Source organism: Mustela putorius, unplaced genomic scaffold, assembly GCF_011764305.1.
Source record: "Mustela putorius furo isolate JIRA1106 unplaced genomic scaffold, ASM1176430v1.1 tig00000224_pilon_pilon_pilon, whole genome shotgun sequence".
NCBI lineage: Eukaryota > Metazoa > Chordata > Mammalia > Carnivora > Mustelidae > Mustela > Mustela putorius.
In genome coordinates, this window is record NW_025421321.1 from 11,253,495 (window position 1) to 11,274,901 (window position 21,407).

Below are 21,407 nucleotides of genomic sequence, written 5' to 3' on the forward strand. Positions count from 1 at the left end.
ACAAAGAGACTAAGTGAAATAAGCTAAACATAAAAGACCAAGTATTATATGTTTGAAATTTACAGCAGTCCCCTCCTTATGCAGGGATGATAAATTCTAATCCCCTTAGTGGATGCCTGAAACCAATATTTATGCTTTCTCCTACACGTATCTAAGATATCTAAGATATCTAAGATACAGTTAAATTTAGGGGTGCCTGGGTGGTTCAGTTAAGTGTCCAATTCTTGATTTCAGCTCAGTTTATGATCTCAGGATTTTGAGAAGCCCTCCATCAGGCTCTGTGCTGGGCATGGAACCTGCTTTTTTTTTTCTTTTTAAAGATTTTATTTATTTATTTGACAGAGAGACACAGAGAGAAGGGGGAGTGGGAGAGGAACAAACAGGCTTCCCACTGGGCAGGGAGCCAGATGCAAGGCTCGATCTTAGGACTCTGGGATCATGACCTGAGCCAAAGGCAGATGCTTAACAATTCAGCCACCCAGGCACCCCAAGCATGGAACCTGCTTAAGACTCTCAATCTCCCTCTGCCCCACTCTCCTAAAAAAAAAAAAATTAAAGTGATAAATCAGGTGCACTGAAAGATTAACAATACCTAGTAATAAAATTAAACAATGTTAAGACTATACTGCAAAAAAGTTGTGAATGTGATCTCAAAGTATCTTATTTTACTGTACTCACCCCCTTCTTTTTGTGATGATGTGAGATTATAAAATGCCTACGTAATGAGATGAAGTTCAGTGAATAGAGTAGTGTTAGGCTACTACTGACCTTCTGACAATCCAAGAAAAGAAGGATCACCTGCTTCCAGACTGCAGTTGACCACAGGTAACTGAAACCATGGAAAGCAGAACTGTGGATGGTGGGACTAGGAAGGCGGGGGGGACTGCTATATATGTGGGGCTAGAAATAGGGAATGTCTGCAAATTGTTATAAGAAATCTTTTTGGGATGATGAAAATACTTTAAAGTTGAGTTGTGATGCACAACTCTACAAATTTACAAAATGTCTCTGGACTGGATCAATTCTTTAGTATGTAAATCATATCCCAACAAGCTGCTTAAAAATTTGCTGGATGTAGAGGTCCAAAGCATACTGTTATGTGAAAAAATATATATATACTGGGAAGCATGGGTGGCTCAGTCAGCTGAGCATCTGCCTTTAGCTCAGGTCATGATGCCATGATCCTGGGATCAAGTCCCACACTGGGCTTCTTACTCAACAGGGAGCTTGCTTCTCCCTCTGCCTGCTGCTTCCCCTGCTTGTACTCTCCCCTTCTCTATGACAAATAAATAAAATCCTTAAAAATATATATATATATATATATATATATATATATACACACACATATATATACACACATATGTATATATACATATATATATACACAAAATATATTATCTGTTTTAATTAAACATTTTTAAAAACTTGAAGCTGGGGCGCGCCTGGGTGGCTCAGTGGGTTGGGCCGCTGCCTTTGGCTCAGGTGGTGGTCTCCATATCCTGAGGCTGAGCCCCACATTGGGCTCTCTGCTTGGCAGGGAGCCTGCTTCCACCCCCCTCTCTGCCTGCCTCTCTGCCTACTTGTGATCTCTGTCAAATAAATAAATAATAAAATCTTTAAAAAAACACACACACAAAAAAAACCTTGAAGCTCATGTACAGAACTATGCACAAGCCTAGGAAGTGAAATAATGGGGAAACTTCTTTCTGCTTTATACCCATTGTCTTTAAATCACCAAACACATTACAACTGTCTCTCACACACTGGTACAGAGCAAGGGAGTTGGCCAGAGTAGGTGCTGTGGGAAGCAGCAGTTACAATGGGGAAGAAGGGAGGAGAATGCCACTGGTATTTAGTGGGTGGAGGGCAGGGATACTGCTTACCATCCTAAATGAAGACGACTGTCCCCCACAACAAAATTATACAGCCTAAAGATGTCGACCCTGGCAGAGGTGAGAAATCCCAACTTACAACAATAGACTTTCTTAGTCCTTTAGAAATTCAGAAAATGTATCCCTTTAATAGACTTTACAGAAGGGTGAGGCAACCACTAATACATAGGTTATCAGAAAGGAAAAAAAAAAAAAAAAAGGAAAAAAGAAAAGAAAAAAAACTGAAAAATCAGAAGTACAAATGAAAATAATTTTTAAAAAAGAAAGCTAAAATTGTTTTTAGCTTAAAATACTTTAACATCCTTAAGCAAACCAGTTTTTAGTATATTATTTATACTAAGCTGACATAATTAAAGAAAACTCTCAAGTCTACTACATTAAATAGGAAAAATGTAGTAAGCTCACTAGGTATGCACACTTTGCTAAATCAAAAGATGCCTCATTAACCCATCAAATTTCAATACCTAAAGTCATCAGATGCCTCATAGTGACTAACTTAAAATACACAAGGCAAACACTAGTTTAACTAGTGTTTATGACTACAGGGTATATTTTCAGAATATCTCTGCACACCCTTAAACCATCATTTAAGGAGCACATCAAAATTCTGAGAAAACAAATAGAAACAATGAAGCAGTATACCATTCTGACTTAGGTTAAGGGAATAAGGTCCTTAGGTTAGGTCAATGTTAAAGGCCCAATGTTCAACCCAAGGTCATGAATATTTTGTCCTGTTTTTTTCCTAAATTTATACCTTCAGTTTCTTACATCTTTAGCTCTATCTGATCTGTTTTAAGATAACTTATACATATGATTTGGGGTCAGAGACTAAACTCCCTTTTTATTAATTTAACTAGCCTCATTGGTTGAAAAGCTATCCTTTTCCCATTGAATTGCTTTAGCATCTATGACTTATCAGTATATCAGAAATATAAAGATTTTTTGGACTTTTAGTTGTTTCATCATCTGCATTATTTGTTCTTATGCCAGTACCCACATTGTCCTTAGATCAGAGAACAGTTCTAATGATCCCAGATGAGAAGTGGGGGGTGAAGGAATAAAGAGAAAGGGAAAATAAATACCTCAATCCTCCGTTTGGCTTTGTCATAAGCTCTTTCTTCTTTAGTACGATCATCATCAGAGTCAAATTCAGATTCTGAACTCATTTCTTTACTTGGTTTTTTATCTAACATTTTCCCGGCATCCTTTTCATCTGACACCTTTTCATCCTCTTCATCACCTTCACTGCCTTCACTTTCTCCCTCCTCTTCCTCTTCCTCTTCACTCTCATCTTCTTCACTCTCTTCCTCCTCCTCTTCCTCCTCCTCCTCAGGGTTTTCTTTAACTTCTATATGTATCGTGTTTTCTTCTTTCAGGAAAAACAAATTTGGAGATTAAAAATGGAGATTTTCATCAATGTTGTAAGACCTTAAAGGGAAAATACTACTAAGGGTGCACTAAGTATGGCATTAACATTATAAAAACATCATGAATGCTAATTATTTTCATAAATGCAAAGTGTTGGTCACATATTTGCTACAATGAAGATTGTCATTTAACAGTAAAAACTTAGTATGTGACTGAACCACACTGTTAGGCAGAACAAGAACTAAGGGAGGGGAACACAACACATAGAATTTCTTTCCCTTGGGGTCATTTGCCAATTCTGCACTTGATCTTAGCCCAAAGACTGAGAAGCAATGGTCATTTGCTGTTTCTGAAGAAGGCATCTTAAAGGCTAAGCAGTGTTTAGGAGTCCAGGCACTGGGTCTATTAAAAAGAGTCAAGGAGGTAAGGGGAATAGACATTGCATAATACTGTTATTGTGGAATGAAGTCCCAAAGAACTGAACACTAGCAATTAGAATGAATAGGAAATAAAGAGGACCTCCCCATTATTGGTCAATCACCTCCAGATTCTATCAATTCTAAATCTAGAATAAAATGATTCTATATTGTTAGTTCATTCAGATTCCTGGTGGATATACACATAAATTCTCTCTGGAGAAAGAAAAACACAATCCCTGATGTCAAATTATTCCTTAAGTTTTACAAGTATACTATCCAGCACAATATATGAAAATAACAAGCCATGTAAAAAAACAATGCACATGATGGAAGCCAGCAAGCCCCCAAACTAAGGGATGCCTGGCTGGCTCAGTCGGTTGAGCATCCAACAGTTGGTTTTGGCTCAGGTTATGATCTCAGGGTCATGAGACCAAGCTCCAAGTCGGGCTCTGCTCTGGTGGAGTATGCTTAAGATTTTCTCTCTGCACCTCCCCCCTTACACTGTCTAAAATAAATAAGTAAATCTATTTAAAAAGTTGAAAAATGACTATGTTTCTAACATCTAGGGAGCAAAAGATTTAAAAGTTTATAAAGTAAAAACTTACCAAAAAAACCCAGTTAAACGGAGCATCTAAAACTAGAAAATACTGGAGACAGAACTAAGAACTCAAAAGATGGGCTTAACAGGCAAGTAGAAACAGCTGAAGAGAAAATTGGTGAACCAGAACACAGATCAGAAAAACAATCTAGAATGGGCCATGGAGACTCAATTAGATGGAAAACGTGAAAAGACATGCTACACTGATATAATAAGAAGGCATATCATAGGTGCAACTAGAATCCCTGAGGTGAAATAATAGCTCATAATACTGTAAATTCATAAAAATATAAAATCATACATTGATAAAGCTCTATAGGCCAAATGAACAACAACAACAACAATAAGCTCAACCCTGGCCACATCATTACTGCTGAAAACCAAAAGCACATGGAAACTTTAGATTGATATCTGACTTCTCAACAGAAACAATGAAAGCTAACACAAGGGAATAATATCTTCAAAATGTTAAAAAGAATTTCAACAAAGAATTCTTCACTCAGTAAAATGCCCTTCAAGAATAAAGAGATAAAGGTTTTTTTTTTTTTTTTGAGATAAAGGTATTTTTAGAAAAGCAAAAATGGAATGCCTCACTAACAGAATTATACTAAAGGAAATTCTAAAAGGTATTTTTTCAGGCAAAAAGAAATGACCTCAAATGGAAGATCAGAGATGCAGAATGAAATGAATTACAACAAAGAGCTGACAATATGAGTAAACTTAAGCTATGATGGGATATTACAACAGGAACTAATATAAATGGGAATAATGAACTGAGAACTGGATAAATTTGCTCATGTAGTCTATGGTCTTTGCAGTCTGGAACGAGTATAACATTAGACAGTGATAGTTCAAAGACCTATTTTTAAAGTCTCTAGAGTAATTAAAAAAAAAAATTAGTGAAAAAGTATATAACTTCCAAGCTCATGAAAGGAGGAAAATATGGAATTAAAAAAAAAAAATAAATAAGGGGTGCCTGAGTGGCTCAGTCAGTTACAGCTCAGGTCATGATCCCAGGGTCCTGGAATCTAGCCCTGCATTGGACTCCCTGCTCAGTGGAAACCCTGCTTCTCCCTCTTCCTCTGCTGTCCCTCCTGCTTGTGCTTTCTCTTGCTCTCTTCCCTATCAAATAAATAAAATTTTAAACAAAACAACAATCCCAAACATAGTAAAAAAGTAAAAAAAAGAAACAGAACCAGTAAGGACTAAACAAGATAACAAATACTCTTCATTAATTACATAAAGGGTTAAATGTATTGAGCTAAATCGTCTAGGTAAAATATAAAGATTGACAAACTGGATTTAAAAATCTCAACTAGGGGGTGCCTTGGACACTTAAGCATCTGCCTTTGGCTCAGGTCATGATCCCAACGTTCTGGACTGAGTCTCATACCTGGCTCCCTGCTTTATGGAGCACCTGCTTCTCCCTCTCCCTTTGCCTGTGATTTCTCTCTCTGTGTCAAATAAATAAATAAAATCTTAAAAAAATTTTTTTAATTAATAAAAATCCCAATTATGTGCTAATCAAGGAGAGAGAGAGTTAAAATTAGAAAAAGATCATGAAAATCAAAGCTATGTTGCTACGTCAATATCGGATAAAGTATGCTTTAAGGCAAAAAGCAAGTTAGAAATAAATTTTAAAAATATAAATAAAAAACAGAATTATCAATCAGTGAGTCAATTCATCAAAAAATATGAGTGTGTACACCTAATAATACAACTAAAATATATATAAAAAAATTAGAACACAGGGAAAAACAATCTATAATCACAGCAGATTTTAACCACCATTCTCAGTAAGAGAGAAAGGTAGTCCAGAAAAAAATCTCAGAATAAAAAAGACTTGAACAAGATGATGAGCAAATGTGATCAAACAGCTTACCCTTGAACAACAAAGGGATTAGGGAAGTCAATGCCCCCATGCAGTCGGAAATCCACGTATAACTTTTGACTCCTCAAAAACTTTACCAACAGCCTACTATATTGACCATAAACCTTGGTAATAACATGAAGAGTTGACTGACCCATGTTTTTATGTGTACTACATACCATATCTTAGAATAAACTAAACCAGATAAATACAAATGTTATGAAGAAAATCTTAAGGAAAATACATGTACAGCACTATATCGAAAAAAAATCCACATGTAGACTCCTGTAGTTTAAACCCATGTTGTTCAAGGGTTAACTCTACAGAGAACAAGGCACACAACTACTGCGGAATATAAATTTCTTCCAATCACATATTAAACACAGTAATCAACCATATGCCGGGTTGTAAATTAAGTCTCAACATATTTCAAAAGAGAGAACCATGTATGTTCTCTGATCTCAATGAAGTAACAAGAAAATAATTAGAAAATCCCACTTTTATAAATTAAGAACTACACTTTAAGCAATCAGGTAAAATATGTTAAAATGGAAATTAAAAAAACAACAAAACTTGTGAATTTGGTGGAAGCAATGCTTAACAAAAAACTTAGTTTTAAAAACATGTGTTCAGTGTTGGCAAGGATGTGGAGAAAAAGGAATCCTCTTGTGCTGCTGTTGGGAATGCAAACTGGTACAGCCACTGTGGAAAACAGTATAGAAGCTCCTCAAAAAATTAAAAATAGAACTACCTTACGATCCAGTAATCACACTACCAGGTATTTACCCAAAAACTACAAAAACACTAATTCAAAGGATTACATGCAACCCTTTGTTTATGGAAGCATTATTTATAATAACCAAGATAAAGAAGCAGCTCAAGTGCCCACTGACATATGAACGGACAAAGAAGATGCAGTGTATATATACAATGGAGTATTATTCAGCCCTGAAAAGAATGAAATCTTGTCACTTGCAATGACATGGACAGAGCTAGAGAATATAATGCTAAGTGAAACATGTTAGAGAAAGACAAATATATTATTTCACTCATATAGAATTTAAGAAACAAAACAAATGAGCAAAGGGCAAGAAAAGAAAAAGAGACAAACTAATAAACAAACTCTACCTACAGAGAACAAATTGATGGTTACCAGAGGAGAGGAGAGGTTTGGGGCAGGGCCTGACGAGGGGGGCAAGGGTTAAAGGGGTGATGGGAATTAAGGAGTATACATGTCCTGATGAGCACCAGGTAATATATGGAATTGTTGAATCACTATATCATACACCTGAAACTAATATAACACTGTGTGTTAACTAGAACTAAAATGAAAACATAAGAAGGAAAATGTATTAGGAAAAAACCCCTGAAAAACTAAATATCCATCTCACCCCCCAGGAAATTAAAACCAAAGAGAGCAGATTTTTATAACACAGGACAGAAAGTAATGACAAAGGAAAATTATTTATTAGGTTCTAATTGCTTGTATTACCTCTGTATTATATTTCAAGTTAAAGTGGTTTTTTTGTAGGCTAGCTTTAATAACCTAACCCCATTTACAATATCACTCTGAAAAAATGTTATTTTAAATCCTAGGTGCCTTTGAAAAACCATTTATTCATAAATGAGGATTAAATGAGGATCCACATGAGGATTTAGAAACCAAGGCAATGGAAAGATCTGAGACTGGTTTTTATTCCCAGAAATGTTCATATGGATTTCATAATCAGAAGACTATTTCTTTAAATATATACACCTCTAATAACCATTAGATTTGTCAACTTGTACTTATAAGTTATTCACCTTTTTCTCTCTCTTCATCACTGGCCATAGCTTCCCAATCATCCAATCCAGCATCTTCAGTTTCTTCTTCCTCTTCTATAAATAAAGGTTTTTGTTAAAGACATAGATATCACCCAGAAATAGGGGCTTGCTTTTAGGAAAAGTCGAAAATTTTGCTGCCATTAAAAAAATATTTTAATTATGCAATATACAATTTCATCATCTTTGGAACTACTTTCTCAACATAGCTACATGTTATAATTTAGTATTACGAAATGCTTCACAGTTTCCTAGTATTTTGAATAGACCAAATTAAACTTAAACCAGACTTCATATTTGACATAATTAAAATATTAGAAACTCAGTGAAATGTTATTGGATTTTGAAAAGGGTAGATGATGACTGCACTCAGTTCTTGTAGAAAAATGAAATTTCACAATAGTTCCCCCCTCCCCCCAACCTTATCTACAGTGTTGCCTTCTGCATTTTGTCACCCACAGTGAACTGTGGTCTGGAAGCAAATGAACCTCCATCCCTCCTTCTAATGTATGGTCAGAAGGCCGATGGTATTCTAACATTACATCACAGTGTCTACATCATTCATCTCACTTCATCTAGTCACATGGGCACTTATCATCTCCCACCATCTCAAGAAGAATGAGTATAGTACAGGAAGATATTTTAAAAGAGAGACCTTACATGCACATAACTTATTACAGTATATTGTTCTAAATATTCATTATTACTTACTGCTGTTCTTCTCTTGCTGTGCCTAATTTTTAAGTTAAACTCTCTCTCAGCTGTATAGGAGAAAACAGAGTTCAGTACTACCTGCAGTTTCAGGCATCCACTGGGGTTCTCAAAACATATCCTCCACAAACAAGAGAGGCTTACTTACTGTATCTTCATTTTGATCTTTCAAACTTGTATGTCATACCTAAGAATTTACTACTTATTTTATTGCTTTAACTTGTACAGCTACATACAAATACTACTAAAAATCATAGTTGTAGGTACAAAGCTATACCTCTATTCCAGTTGAAAGTAAGAAAAGAGGGGTGCCTGGGTGGCTCTGGGTTAAAGCCTCTGACTTCAGCTCAGGTCGTGATCTCAGGGTTCTGGGATCGAGCCCCGCACTGGGCTTTCTGCTCGGTGGGGAACCTGCTTCCTCCTCTGTCTCTGCCTGCCTCTCTGACTACCTGGGATCTCTATCAAATAAATAAATAAAATCTTTAAAAAATAAAAAAAACAAAAGAATATTTGCTGACAATCCAAAAACATCAGAAAAGTATAATTCTGAATATTAAGACTTATTATTAATATTAAGAATATTCTCAACAACTTTTTTTTTACTGAAATCCAATAAGGCAAAACTACTCTCAAATACAAGTGGGACAAGCAGTATTTGCTTCCCTGTAATAATTACTATTTGCCAAGATGTTTGGAACATCTTGAGAAAGAGGAAATGAGTCAGGTACATATACCCAAAATATCCTTCTAAATTAGCAATTCTTTCTACTGCTACATATGTCACCTAAAATAATGGACTGCCATTAAGCCTATCAACCTCAATTTCTCCAGTGTCATCATGCTGAGTTGTGTCAGGTAAATGATCCTTTTATACTAAGAAGACAGGGGGAGAAAGAAGGACAGGAACTATCAATGATATTTTTCACCACTGTGGGTGAATCTTGATACTCTCTTACTATTAATTCCCACTTCAAACTTTAAACAGTGAAGAGTCTTCTCGATTTTGTTAACTACGCATGTATAGTTAGCCTCTGGCTCGCCTATCAATATCTAGTCTAATGAATTAAAACAATGTTTATCTTAAAAAAAAAAAAAAAGCCAAGACTTTCTTCAACCTCAAAACACACATACACATAATTAATAAAATGAATCCTCTTGCTGATTTAGTAAATAGAAGCTGTCTTGTAAGAAGGTTTAAAGATGCCAATTTTTAGAGTACTCTTAAAAAGTTGTCATTAAACTCCTTCCAAAGGAACTTCAGGTCTTCTTGGTATCACCTAAGATTTCTGATTCACAAATGAAAACATAATAAAATAAAATAAAATAAAAAAACTCTCCACTCTCTACATTTTACTGGTACTACTGAAAATGAATTTCGAGTCTCACTCCTACAATTTTTTTTTTAAAGCGGAGCCCAGTTTGGAGTTTAAACTCACAGGGGCTCAAACTCATAACCATGAGATCAAGACCTGAGCCATGACCAAGAGTCAGATATTCAAACAAATGAGCTTCCCAGGCACCCCTAAACTTTTTCAAAATGGAAATGGAAAGAAATGGTTTAGAGAAAAGTATGAAGAATACCATCCTGCCAGATATTTGTTTTCCCCAAATTAATGATAATGAAGACAACTTCTGACACATCAGTGCTATTTAATAGGAAGCAATTAGTCAGTGCTACTGGCCTTGTTCAACAGGAGGTGGTGTCTCTTCCTTTTCTGGAACTCCTTGTTCTACATCTTCCACAGCAGTGCTTAATTCTATTGGTTCAGATACTGAAAAAAGGGCAGCAACTAAGTTAACAATACTTTTTCAGTGCATTATTTCTGTTGGGATACTGTTAAGAACTGAATGAAAACCAGGAATACAAACCAAAATTCTTTAGCAAGTTTAGAAAATGTTTAAATATTAGTCATATATTTTACAGGAAATAGTCTGCTCCAGGAATAATGTGAAATCACAAAAGGTTGAGAAGGAAACAAAGAAAAATATGATAGTTAGGAATAGCTGTTTGGGGGAAGATTTAGATTTTTCAAACAAAAGCACTTTTCCATTAACCTGTCATTGAAATCAGTTGAGAATGGTTAACAATAATAAGAAACAAAGTACAGGAAATAAGTTTCAATATTTGTGGTTTCTTTTTAAAAGATACTGTTTTGAAGATTATAGGAAAAAGGCAAATAAAATTATTTTTAAATCACAGGTCACTTTGTATACAAACCTTCTTTATTTTCTAGCTGCTGTAATGTTTTTTTCTTCTTTTTATCTTCATAAATTGGCCTCTTCTTTGGCAAAGAGTCTTTTGATGGCACTTCAACACCTAAGGGATAAAAATGAAAACTTCAGATTTATGCTATTTGTGTATCTCAGAAATGCTACTTAAAAAGATAACATTTCAGGGAAGTCTGGGTGGCTTAGTCACTTAAGAGTCTGCCCTCGGCTTAGGGCATGATCCCAGGGTCCTGGAATCGAGTCACACATCAGGGGACTCTGCTTCTCCCTCTGCCTGCCACTTTTCATGCTTGTGCTCATACGCGCTCTATCTCTGACAAATAATAATAATAATAAAAAGATATATTATTCACCTCAGAAATATATACATTCATGGAAAAATCTCATTTTTACATAAGGAGTTTGAAAATTTACATAAACTAAAGTACTACTTTCTTAGTGTCCAGTTCTGGGACTTTTGAAAAATGTGCAGAGTTATTAAACACAGTGAAGATGCAGAACAATCCTATCATCCTGTGCTGTTCTATGTAATCAAACCCTACTTACATCCTTTGCTCCTGCCAACCACTGATCTGTTTTCTATCTCAAAAGATTTGTTTTTTCCAAAATGTCACAGAAATGAAACTTTATAGTCTGGGCTGTTGTCATCATAAAAGATTTTAGAGTCATCCTCATTGTTATATGTACTAACTGTTGTATGTACTAATACTTCAGTTCTTTCTACTGCATTCCATTGCACGAATATACTATAGTTTCATTATTCTGTAGACAACTGAAGATGATTTGAGTTTTTTCCAGTTTTTGACAATTATGGATAAAGCTCCTACAAACATATATATGCAGGTTTCTGTGTGAACATTTCTCTGGGGTAAGTATTTTGGAGCAGGAATGATGGGACATTAGATAAATACGTATTTAATTTTATAAGAAACTCCCAACTGTTTTCCAAATTGACTTTACAGTTTTGCATTTCAACCAGTAAGGTAGATGAGTTCCAACTGTTCTGCATACTTGCCAGAAAAAGTAAGTTTTCAAAATTTATGTATTTCAATAAATATATAATGATATCTGTGGTCTTAATTTGAATTTCCCTAATGACTAATGTTAAACATTCTTTTCACTGCCTATAGTTCTGTTCAAGTCTTTTTTTTTTTTTTTTTTAAAGATTTTATTTATTTATTTGTCAGAGAGAGAGAGAGAGAGAGTGAGCACACGCAGGCAGAGAGGCAGGCAGAGTCAGAGGGAGAAGAAGGCTCCCTGCCGAGCAAGGAGCCCGATGTGGGACTCGATCCCAGGACACTGGGATATGACCTGAGCCGAAAGCAGCTGCTCAACCAACTGAGCCACCCAGGCGTCTCATTAAGTCTTTTGCCCATTTTTAAATACAGCTGTTGCTCTTCTTATTGTTGAATACTGAGTTAGCTTCACATATTGTGCATATTAATCCTTGTCAGATATGTGGTTTGCAGGTATTGTCTTTGAATTGACTCTCAGTGATGTCTTCTGCAGAGCAATTTTTAACTGGACTTCCCCAAATACGTTCCTTTTATGAATTATGCTTTTTAAGTTAAACTAAGCACTAACACAAGATCAGAAAGATTTTCTACTATTTCCCCCCTAAAGTTTTGTAGTTGTATTGCAGATTCAGATTTACGATCCTTTTGAGTTAATTTTTATATAATGTGTGAGATTTAGGACTAGGCTTTTGGGTTTTTGTTTTTGCATCTAGACACCCAACTGTTCCAGCAACAGTTGTTGCTAACACTGTATTTTACATACTAAACTGCCTTTTCCCCAAAGCTGACCGTACACAGACAATTCTATTAATCTGTCTTTATTGCTGCTTTTGCCAGTATCACCCTGTACTGATTAACATGGGTTAATAGTAAATGTTGAAATCAGACATTTGAGTACTCCAAGTATATTATTTCCAACAGTATTTTGGCCATTCTAACTCCTTCACCTTTTCATACGTTCACAAAATATCCTGCTGAAAGTTTGACTGTGATTGCACTGATTCTAAAGGTCATTTTGGAGAACCGATAATCTTAACAGTATCAAGTTTTCCAATTGTGAATGCAACATTTCTCCTTATTTTCATGTTTTTATAGTTTTCAGCATATAGATCCCACAAATACTAGAATTATATTGAAGAATTTCAATTTACTTTGGGGGTGCTACTACAAATAATACTGTTTAGATTTTCAGCTGTTAACTACTAGCATACAGATATACAATTGATATTTGCATACTGGCCCTATCTATAACCTTGTTAATTATTAGTTGTAGCATTTTGTGGGGTTTTTTTAGTTCTAGATTCCATGGTATTCTCTATGTAGGCAGCTATCATCTGTGAATAGAGTTTTACTTTTTCCAATCTGTATGTCTTTAACTTTTTTTTTTTTCTAATTGCCCACACTAGGATGTTCAGTACAACATGGAATGATTGTGTAAGAGTGGACACCTTGTTGTAATTACAATATTAAGATTTAACATCTATAATTCATCATTAAGTACAATGGTTGAATATTTCTATGTAGCTCTCTTTAGCAAATAAGGGGCTTTTCTATTTCCAGTTTGTGAATTTCTATCATACATGGATGCTGAATTCTGTTAAATGACTTTTCTATATCCATAAGATGATGTACTTTTTCTTCTTTAAATATATTTACTCATTCTCAAAACTGAGCCAGCCTTCATTCCCAGGAAAATGTTTATGTGTTTTGATAGTTTATATCTTTTAAGGAATAGCCCTATTTTATCTAAGCTTTTGAATCTATTAGCATAGAATTGTTCACAGTACTGCCTTACCATTTTAATATCTGTAATGATGTTATTCCTCCCCATTCTTTCCTCCCAGTATCGGTAATATGTGCCTTGTCTCCTTTCTTTGTTAGCTGGTCTAGTTCATCAAATTTTATTGATATTTTCAAGGTACTAACTTCTGGTTTCAATGATTCTCTATTAGTCTTGTTTTATACTGCACTGTTTTCTATACTTTCTTCTTTTTGCTTACTTTGCTCTCTTATTTTTTTAGTTTAAGATGGGAAGCTTAGACTATCGATTTGACCTTTTTTTTCTAAAGCAAGCATTTACTACTACAAATTCCCCTCTGAGCATTGCTTTAGCTACATCCCACAAACTTTAATATGTTGTACTTTCCTTTTTGATTTTTTTTCCAAATTCAAGATACTTTCTAATTTTCAGTAAGACTTCCTCCTGGACTCATGGGTTAGCTCAGTCGGTTAAATGCCTGCCTTCGATTCAGGTCCTGGGATCGAGTCTATCATCAGGCTCCCTGCTTAGTGGGGGGTCTGCTTCTCCCTCCACTCTCCCCCTCATGATTGCACTTGCTCTCTGAAATAAAATCTTAAAAAAATTTTTTTTCTCATCTAACCTCATAAGTGCAAGTCAAACTATTCCATAAAACTTTACTTAGATAACTTGTATTGGAAAGCAAGGAAGAGGTCTAAGAATACTGTAGTCTTGTAGGAAAACTCAAAGGAACCAACCTGAATGAGCTCGGGCTGGCCAAAGATGGAACATGAATGACTTTATGAGATAAAACCATGTAATTACAAAAACATGAATGACTTTATGAGATAAAACCATGTAATTACATAAAACCCCAATAGCAGAAAATGATATACATCCAAAAAACAAAATTACACTCATTGATCACCTCTGAAGTTGCTAAGACACTAATTTATTATTCTGAAAATTAATGAAGTATAAGAATTAAGCATTTATTCTAGCTTTTCTGCATGAATTACATTTCAGGGAAAGCTTTTCTTTAAAAGAATGCTAATAAGTGTAGAAGAAATGACAGAATATCAAAACTCTGCAACGATCACCAGCTGGACATTAAATTATTAGGCTGAATATTAAGTTATTATTAGAAAAAGTCAGTGGAGTACTTATATAATAGACAGAGGTGCCAATACCTAAACCCAATGATCAATACTGACACCACTAGAAGTGAGACAACCAGATCACATGCCTCCTGACATGAGGCAATATGAAATACACACCACCACTTGGAAGAAGTCAAGCTGCTATATCTAAGAAATTATAAGGAACAGAATGTCTATTAGCTGACACCAGGAAAACGGCATCATATAAATCCAGAATATGAGAAATTTTTAAGAATAATCCAGTATCTGTGACTAATAAAGGGTATGCCAAAAACAAGAATAGGTAGTGGTATCAGTGAGAGCCAGATATATCAACCAAATGCAATGTGTGGATCTAATTTGGATCCTGGTTTGAACAAATCAATTATTAAAAACATTTTACAGATAATGGGAAAAATTAAACATAGAAAGCCAAATGCTGTCAAGGAATTATGTTTATATAATACAAACTCTACTTAGCATTAAGAAGTATTTGTTAAAGATACATACTAAAGCAAAATACAAGTAAAACAGTGTGTTTAGAGTACATTTTACAGAAGTCATTTCCCAGAATAATCTATTTATCTAACCTATTCTTTATTTTTTAATTTATTTTTTTAAAAAGTAAGCCCTACACCTAGTGTGGGGCTTTAACTCATGATCCTGAGACTGAGTTGCATGTTCTACCAACTGAACCAGCCCGGTATCCCTATTCTTTAATTATTATTTGACTTTTTCCACAGCATTTTCTTTTCTGACTTAATTCAATTCCCTTTTCCATCACAGACCTATAGCTGTATGCCAGAAGCTTCTAGACTATTCAGTTAATTAAAAATACTACTTACCCTGAGCTTGTAGAAGTTTAAGGGTAGCCTCAGCTCTGGCTCTGGCTTCTCTCTGGGATTTAGTTAAAAGTTTCCCCTCTTTTTTTAGGCGTTCTTTTCTTTCTTTCTCTTTTTGCTTTTTCCTTTCTCTCTTTTCTTGTTCTAGTCTTTCCTGCATAAGAGTACATAAATAAGACAAAAATTATATTGGCATAATTATAAAATTTAAATGAAAAGAACCCAAACTCAAATATAAAGCTCTTAAGATACATGTAAAGTATTACATTAGGAATACCCAAATGAATATTTTAATGGTTGTACATGGTAAGTATTAATATCAGGAAGTAGACTAAGTATTGGCAAGGATAGTAACCAATTTCTGCATCTGAGGAAAAAGGTAAGATTTTCTGGATTGCTTCATTTTGTTTGTCTCAGAATAATAACATAACTGAATTACAACTATGACACTTAGAATTAAAAGGTTAACAATATCTTACAGACCAGAGACTTGAAGTTATACAAAACTTCATGAAAACATACCTCTTCTTTACGCTTAGCTTCTAACTCTTCAAGCCGCTTTATGCGTTCCTCCTCTTCTCTCTTCTGTCGTTCTTCTTCTTCTTTAAGCTTAGCCAGAGCTTCTTGCATAGCTTTTACTGTGGCTTTGCTAGGTCCTTTTTTCTTCTCTTTCTCTTTTTCTTCCTTTTCTCCTTTTTTTTTCTTCTTATCTTTTTTCTTTTTGTCTCCTTCATTGTCATCTACCAAAAAAGAATAGAGGCAAAGTGTTTTTTAAAAGTTGTTTCCTGGATACCTGGGTGGCTCAGATGGTTAAGCAGGTCAGGTCATGATCCCAGGGTGCTGGGATCAAGTCCCACATTGGGCTCCCCCTCTTCTGCAGGGATTTGGCTTCTCCCTCTCCTTCTGCTGCTGCTCCTGCTTACGTACACTCTGTCAGATAAGTAAAATCTTAAAAAAAATAATAAAAAAGTTGTTTCCTAAAACAGTTATATGCAAACCCCAGAATTCAAAGACCATATTGGGCCAAGGCTGATGCCAGCAGCAAGGTAAGGTCTATCAAGGGGGTACCCAGGATAGAATAATCAAACCACCCAGCTGCCTCCTTAGAAGCCTACAATACTGGTATTGCTCTAAATGGTCCTGCAGTATCCAAGAAGACAGGAGGATCCTGACAGCAGGAAGAAAATACACTGTATTTTTTTTTTTAAGATTTTATTTATTTATTTGACAGAGAGAAATCACAAGTAGATGGAGAGGCAGGCAGAGAGAGAGAGAGAGAGAGAGAGAGAGAGAAGCAGGCTCCCTGCTGAGCAGAGAGCCCGATGCGGGACTCGATCCCAGGACCCTGAGATCATGACCTGAAACCCACTGAGCCACCCAGGCGCCCCAAATACACTGTATTTAATGTATCTCTTAATCCATGATATCTGAATTCCTGCCTAAATTCTGTAGCTAGTTTTGCCTTTACAAAATGGGGATGATAGGAATGATGCCAACCTTAAGGGGATATTAGGACAAAATAAAAAAGACATTATATTTCAAGAGCTAAAGTTTATGAAGCTTCTTGTGGTGTTACTCCTCAAAGATGTCCAGACAATAAAAATTTGGTTAAAAAAGGTAGGTCAATTTTTCCATTAAAAGCTTTCTAGTCTAAAAAAAACCTATGTGAATCACTTGATCTTTATTCTCCTTCTGAAGGAGGAGGATTTTAGCTAGAAAACTTATTTTTCGTTAATTGGTTTTGGCATAAAAACCTGGCTCATGTTGCTTAAGATGTTAACTAATTTTAGGATGTTTTTACTTTTCTATTTCATAGACTGAATTGGGTTTTTAAAAACAGGAAAGTATTTATAAAAGTAAAAAAAAAAAAACAAAAAAAACCTTGAAACAAGAAAGAATTATTACCTGACACTGAGATATCAAAAGGAATAAACTTATCATTAGCCAACTTCCAGTCTTCATCAGCAGCAAAACTGTTTTCACAGTGAAATTCTTAAAAAAAAATCCTACTCTGTACACAAACTATTTTAAAGATATTTTATACAATACAAATGTTTAACAATGGAAATCAAAAGTACTTAGATATAACTTTTACAAGTCTTCTTCTTATAATTTAAGTCCCTGTACAACCAAGGGCAAAAAACAATAGGACTCTGGGGCAAAACTCAGACTATCAATCCAAGCCTTCAACCCTTTCCTTGGTAATATTACCAACCTTCAGCAGCTGTAGGAGTCTCTCCTTTCTCTTCAGAGGCAGGGATTGCTCCAATATCAAGGGTCACTCTGGATTTTACAGCTTCTTCTTCAGATTTCTTTTGAGATTGTTGTTTACTCTGATCTTTTTTCCCAGTCTCTAGCTCTTCTTTTTCTTTCAGCTTCCGCAGTTTTGCTTTTTCTTCATCTCGCTTTTTTCTTTCACGTTCTTTCTTTTCTGCCTTCTTTTGGGCCACTGTCTTAATTTTGAAGGAGGAGTCATCGTCTTCATTCCCACTCTCCACATTAGGACCTGGCTTATTTTTTTGATTTTTTTTCTGTCCTTTTCTAGATGGCATAAATTCATCTGATTCATCACCACTTTCACCTGAAGAATTTACTCTGGAACGCTCTTTAACTCTCTTACTATTATCCTCATCTTCTTCTGATCCATCCCCCTTTTTATTTGATTTCTGAGCTTTCCCTTTAGCTTTTTTAGAAAGTTTATTAAGATCATCATCATCATCACTCCCAGAGTACATTTCCACTTTTGGCTTTGCGGTCTTTTTTGATTTTGAATCTTTATCTTCCCATTCTTCACTATCATTATCATCAAAACTTTGTTTTTTGCCTTTCTGTCCTTTCTTTTTTTTATCTTGCTTTGAGATGGATTCTTCTTCATTATTTTCTGTTGGCTAAAAAATTTCCATTGTTAAAAATTTTAAGTTACATTTTATTTTTTTTAAATAATAGACTTCTTAATCACGTATTTTACTAAGTACACATAGAAAAGACTCTCAAAACAACTTCAAAATAAGGTCCTTTCTATAAGAATATAAAACTCAACCAAATACCAGAAGCTAGCCTAGGCCTCAGGCACATTTGACATTCACTGTAAATTTCAAAATCCAGGTGCTCTGAAGTACTAATCATCAGTTCACATTCATTACCTTCTCACATGGCATACAGAGCCTATGAGGAAACTGAAAGGAAAAAACATGCCTATCACTTTCCCATTATCTGAGGCTATCCAAATTCAAAGAATGAAAAACAATGAACACAGAACACTGGAGATGAGAAACGTTCTATCTCCAATGTACCAATTTTATGACTAGGCAACATACTACAAAATACCTTTAAATTCCCAAATAAAATGTTCTTAAATCTGTGAAAGGTTTTAAAACACATTATTTCCTTTCCCTCTTTGGCATCAGAATTTATAGAAACTTTAAACATATTCACACTGCTCAAAAGCTTACAACAGCAGCTCCCGACACAAAATAGGTAACAATGGTCTGTTTTTCACCTTTACTGCAGCACTTTCTCTGTCACCTTTGATGCCTTGAGCTTCCCAAGACAATTCTTCCAGTTCTTTCAGGATATCATCTTCACTAGAAAAGGATTAAAATCTGATTAAAATTAAAGGATTAAAGGATTAAAATCTAATTACAAGGCACTGAATTAGCTTAATAGGTCAATCTCATACCAAAACTTATAGAAATCAAATATATTTGAAATACTTACTCAAAGTCTGGCTTTCTTTTATCCTTTTTCTTTTTCCCCTTTGACTTTTGAGGTTCCTGTTCTTTGGCAGCACCAGCTCCTTCTATTTCTGCAGCCAAGGCATCAAGATCAATGTCATCCTTGGCACTTAAATGAAAACAAAGAAGACCTAAATGTTACTCAAGAGCAAAACAATCTATCACATTAACATCACATTTTGCTTTTTCTCATGTATTAGCAGTCCACTGAGAAAAATCATTTGGCAAGTTCTTTGATGAGAATATCCGAATTATATCTACTAACCAATCAGCCTCCCTGCATCTGTTTCAATAAAGTTACACTCAAATCAGAAAGAACTATAATGAACAGCTCCAGGAAAATCGAGGTAACAAGGAAAGGAAATTAACTTTTGTTGATACCGAAGTTTTTTGATGTGTGCCTGAGACAAATTATTTATAAAATGGAGAGAGATTAAACAATAAAACCAAGTATTATTATTTTATTATTAATAGCAACACCTAAATATTAGAAGAGCTATTCATTTCGACTTGGAATAGTAGAAATTTTAGAGCAGGAAAGAACTTTAGAGACCATCTAGTCTATTATCTCATTTTGCCAACAGGAAAACTAAGATGCACAAAGTTTGAATGCCTTGAGCAAAACATGACCACACATCCAAATCTAAATGAATCAGGAATGATTTACTAAATAAAACACATAAAATATCCAAAACCCAGAACCAAATCTGCTCATAATCTTTTATATTCTTGGTTTCATTTCCAGTTCCATCCCACAGTGTCCTCACCTTCATATACTGGAATAAACCAAATTATGTTTCAGTTTAAACTACAGAAAACCAAGGAGGTCAGTCAGTCTGAAATGTACAAGTATGAAAGGTAGGTGAATCCAAATAAATGATACAGTAAGAAAACAAAAACTTTTGAGACGCCTGGGTGGTTCAATCGGTTAAGTATGTGCCTTTGGCTCATACCATGATCCCAGGGTCCTGCGATTGAGTCCCGTTTCGGGCTCCTTGCTTAGTGGAGAGCCTGCTTCTCCCTCGGCCTTAAACTCCCCCTGCTTGTATGCTCACCCTCTCTCTCTCTGACAAATAAATACAATCTTAAGAAAAAGAACAAAGAAAACAAAGACTTCATGCAACATGACCCTCCACTTTGCATACCTTGTTATAAAGATGCTTCATTTCAGTAAAGAAAATTTCTTGAGAATAACTTTTAGGTCTATGATAAATATAATTTTAAGATTAATAAAAACAATGAGGATACAAAATTTATTCTCAAGGATCTTAGAAGAAAACAGCAAATCAATAAAACAGGAACTGCAAAATGCCAAGAAATGAAGGAATTTATGCTTTTATAATAGCTATCCAGAACTAATTCTTTTGTCTTATATTTTAGATAGTGTACTTGAGAAAGTTATATAACACTGAACTACTGCATTGGAGAGGACTTCCTGAAGCATGAAACCCACAATCAGAAAGTCAGACACTTCCTAGCAGAGGACAAGCCTGGAACCAAGTACTGAAGGAGCTGGACAAAGCAGGTATGCATATATCAGACACAAGAAGTATAAAAACCTAAAGATGAAGTACATGATGTTTTAAGAAGACTCATAAAAGGGTATCTGAACCAACTGAGACATTTTTCGTAAGTTATGGACTTCCTGACCCAACCTAAGATCAAGGGACCCAGGAACAGGATGGGAACTAGACACGGTATTTTCAGCAATCTTTCCAAGAGACTGTGGGCCCAATTTGAGTAGTTACCCTTTTTAATAAATGTAGAAACCAAGGCTGGGAGAATTCACCTAGGATCACACAAGGCAGAGATGGGATTTGAACCCAAAAGTTCTGATTCCACAGTAACAGACTATTAACTCTCCTTACATAACTAAATTTGAATTTTAGAAAGCTACCTCTAGTCGAGGGCAGTGGCTCAGTGGGTTAAAGCCTCTACCTTCGGCTCAGGTCATGATCTCAGGGTTCTGAGATGGAGCCCCACGTCAGCCTCTCTGCTCAGCAGGAGCCTGCTTCCCTTCCTCTCTCTCT

At 35.3% G+C, this 21,407-nt stretch overlaps 1 protein-coding gene across 3 annotated transcripts in view; it reads right to left on the reverse strand.

Moving 5' to 3' along the window:
- Nucleotides 1–21,407, reverse strand: part of EIF5B (eukaryotic translation initiation factor 5B) — an 80,698-nt gene that overhangs the window by 24,192 nt on the left and 35,099 nt on the right. For 2 of the 3 annotated variants that reach the window (XM_004753015.3, XM_013056361.2), the window contains exons 2-10: nt 19,361–19,486; nt 19,143–19,227; nt 17,859–18,531; nt 16,166–16,383; nt 15,647–15,797; nt 10,898–10,996; nt 10,362–10,451; nt 7,951–8,025; nt 2,975–3,261 (exon numbers count right to left, since the gene is read on the reverse strand). In XM_004753015.3, the coding sequence (XP_004753072.1) occupies nt 2,975–3,261; nt 7,951–8,025; nt 10,362–10,451; nt 10,898–10,996; nt 15,647–15,797; nt 16,166–16,383; nt 17,859–18,531; nt 19,143–19,227; nt 19,361–19,486 (1,804 nt within the window). The remainder of the gene's footprint in view (nt 1–2,974; nt 3,262–7,950; nt 8,026–10,361; nt 10,452–10,897; nt 10,997–15,646; nt 15,798–16,165; nt 16,384–17,858; nt 18,532–19,142; nt 19,228–19,360; nt 19,487–21,407) is intronic. The other variant, XM_013056362.2, reaches the window with a different exon arrangement.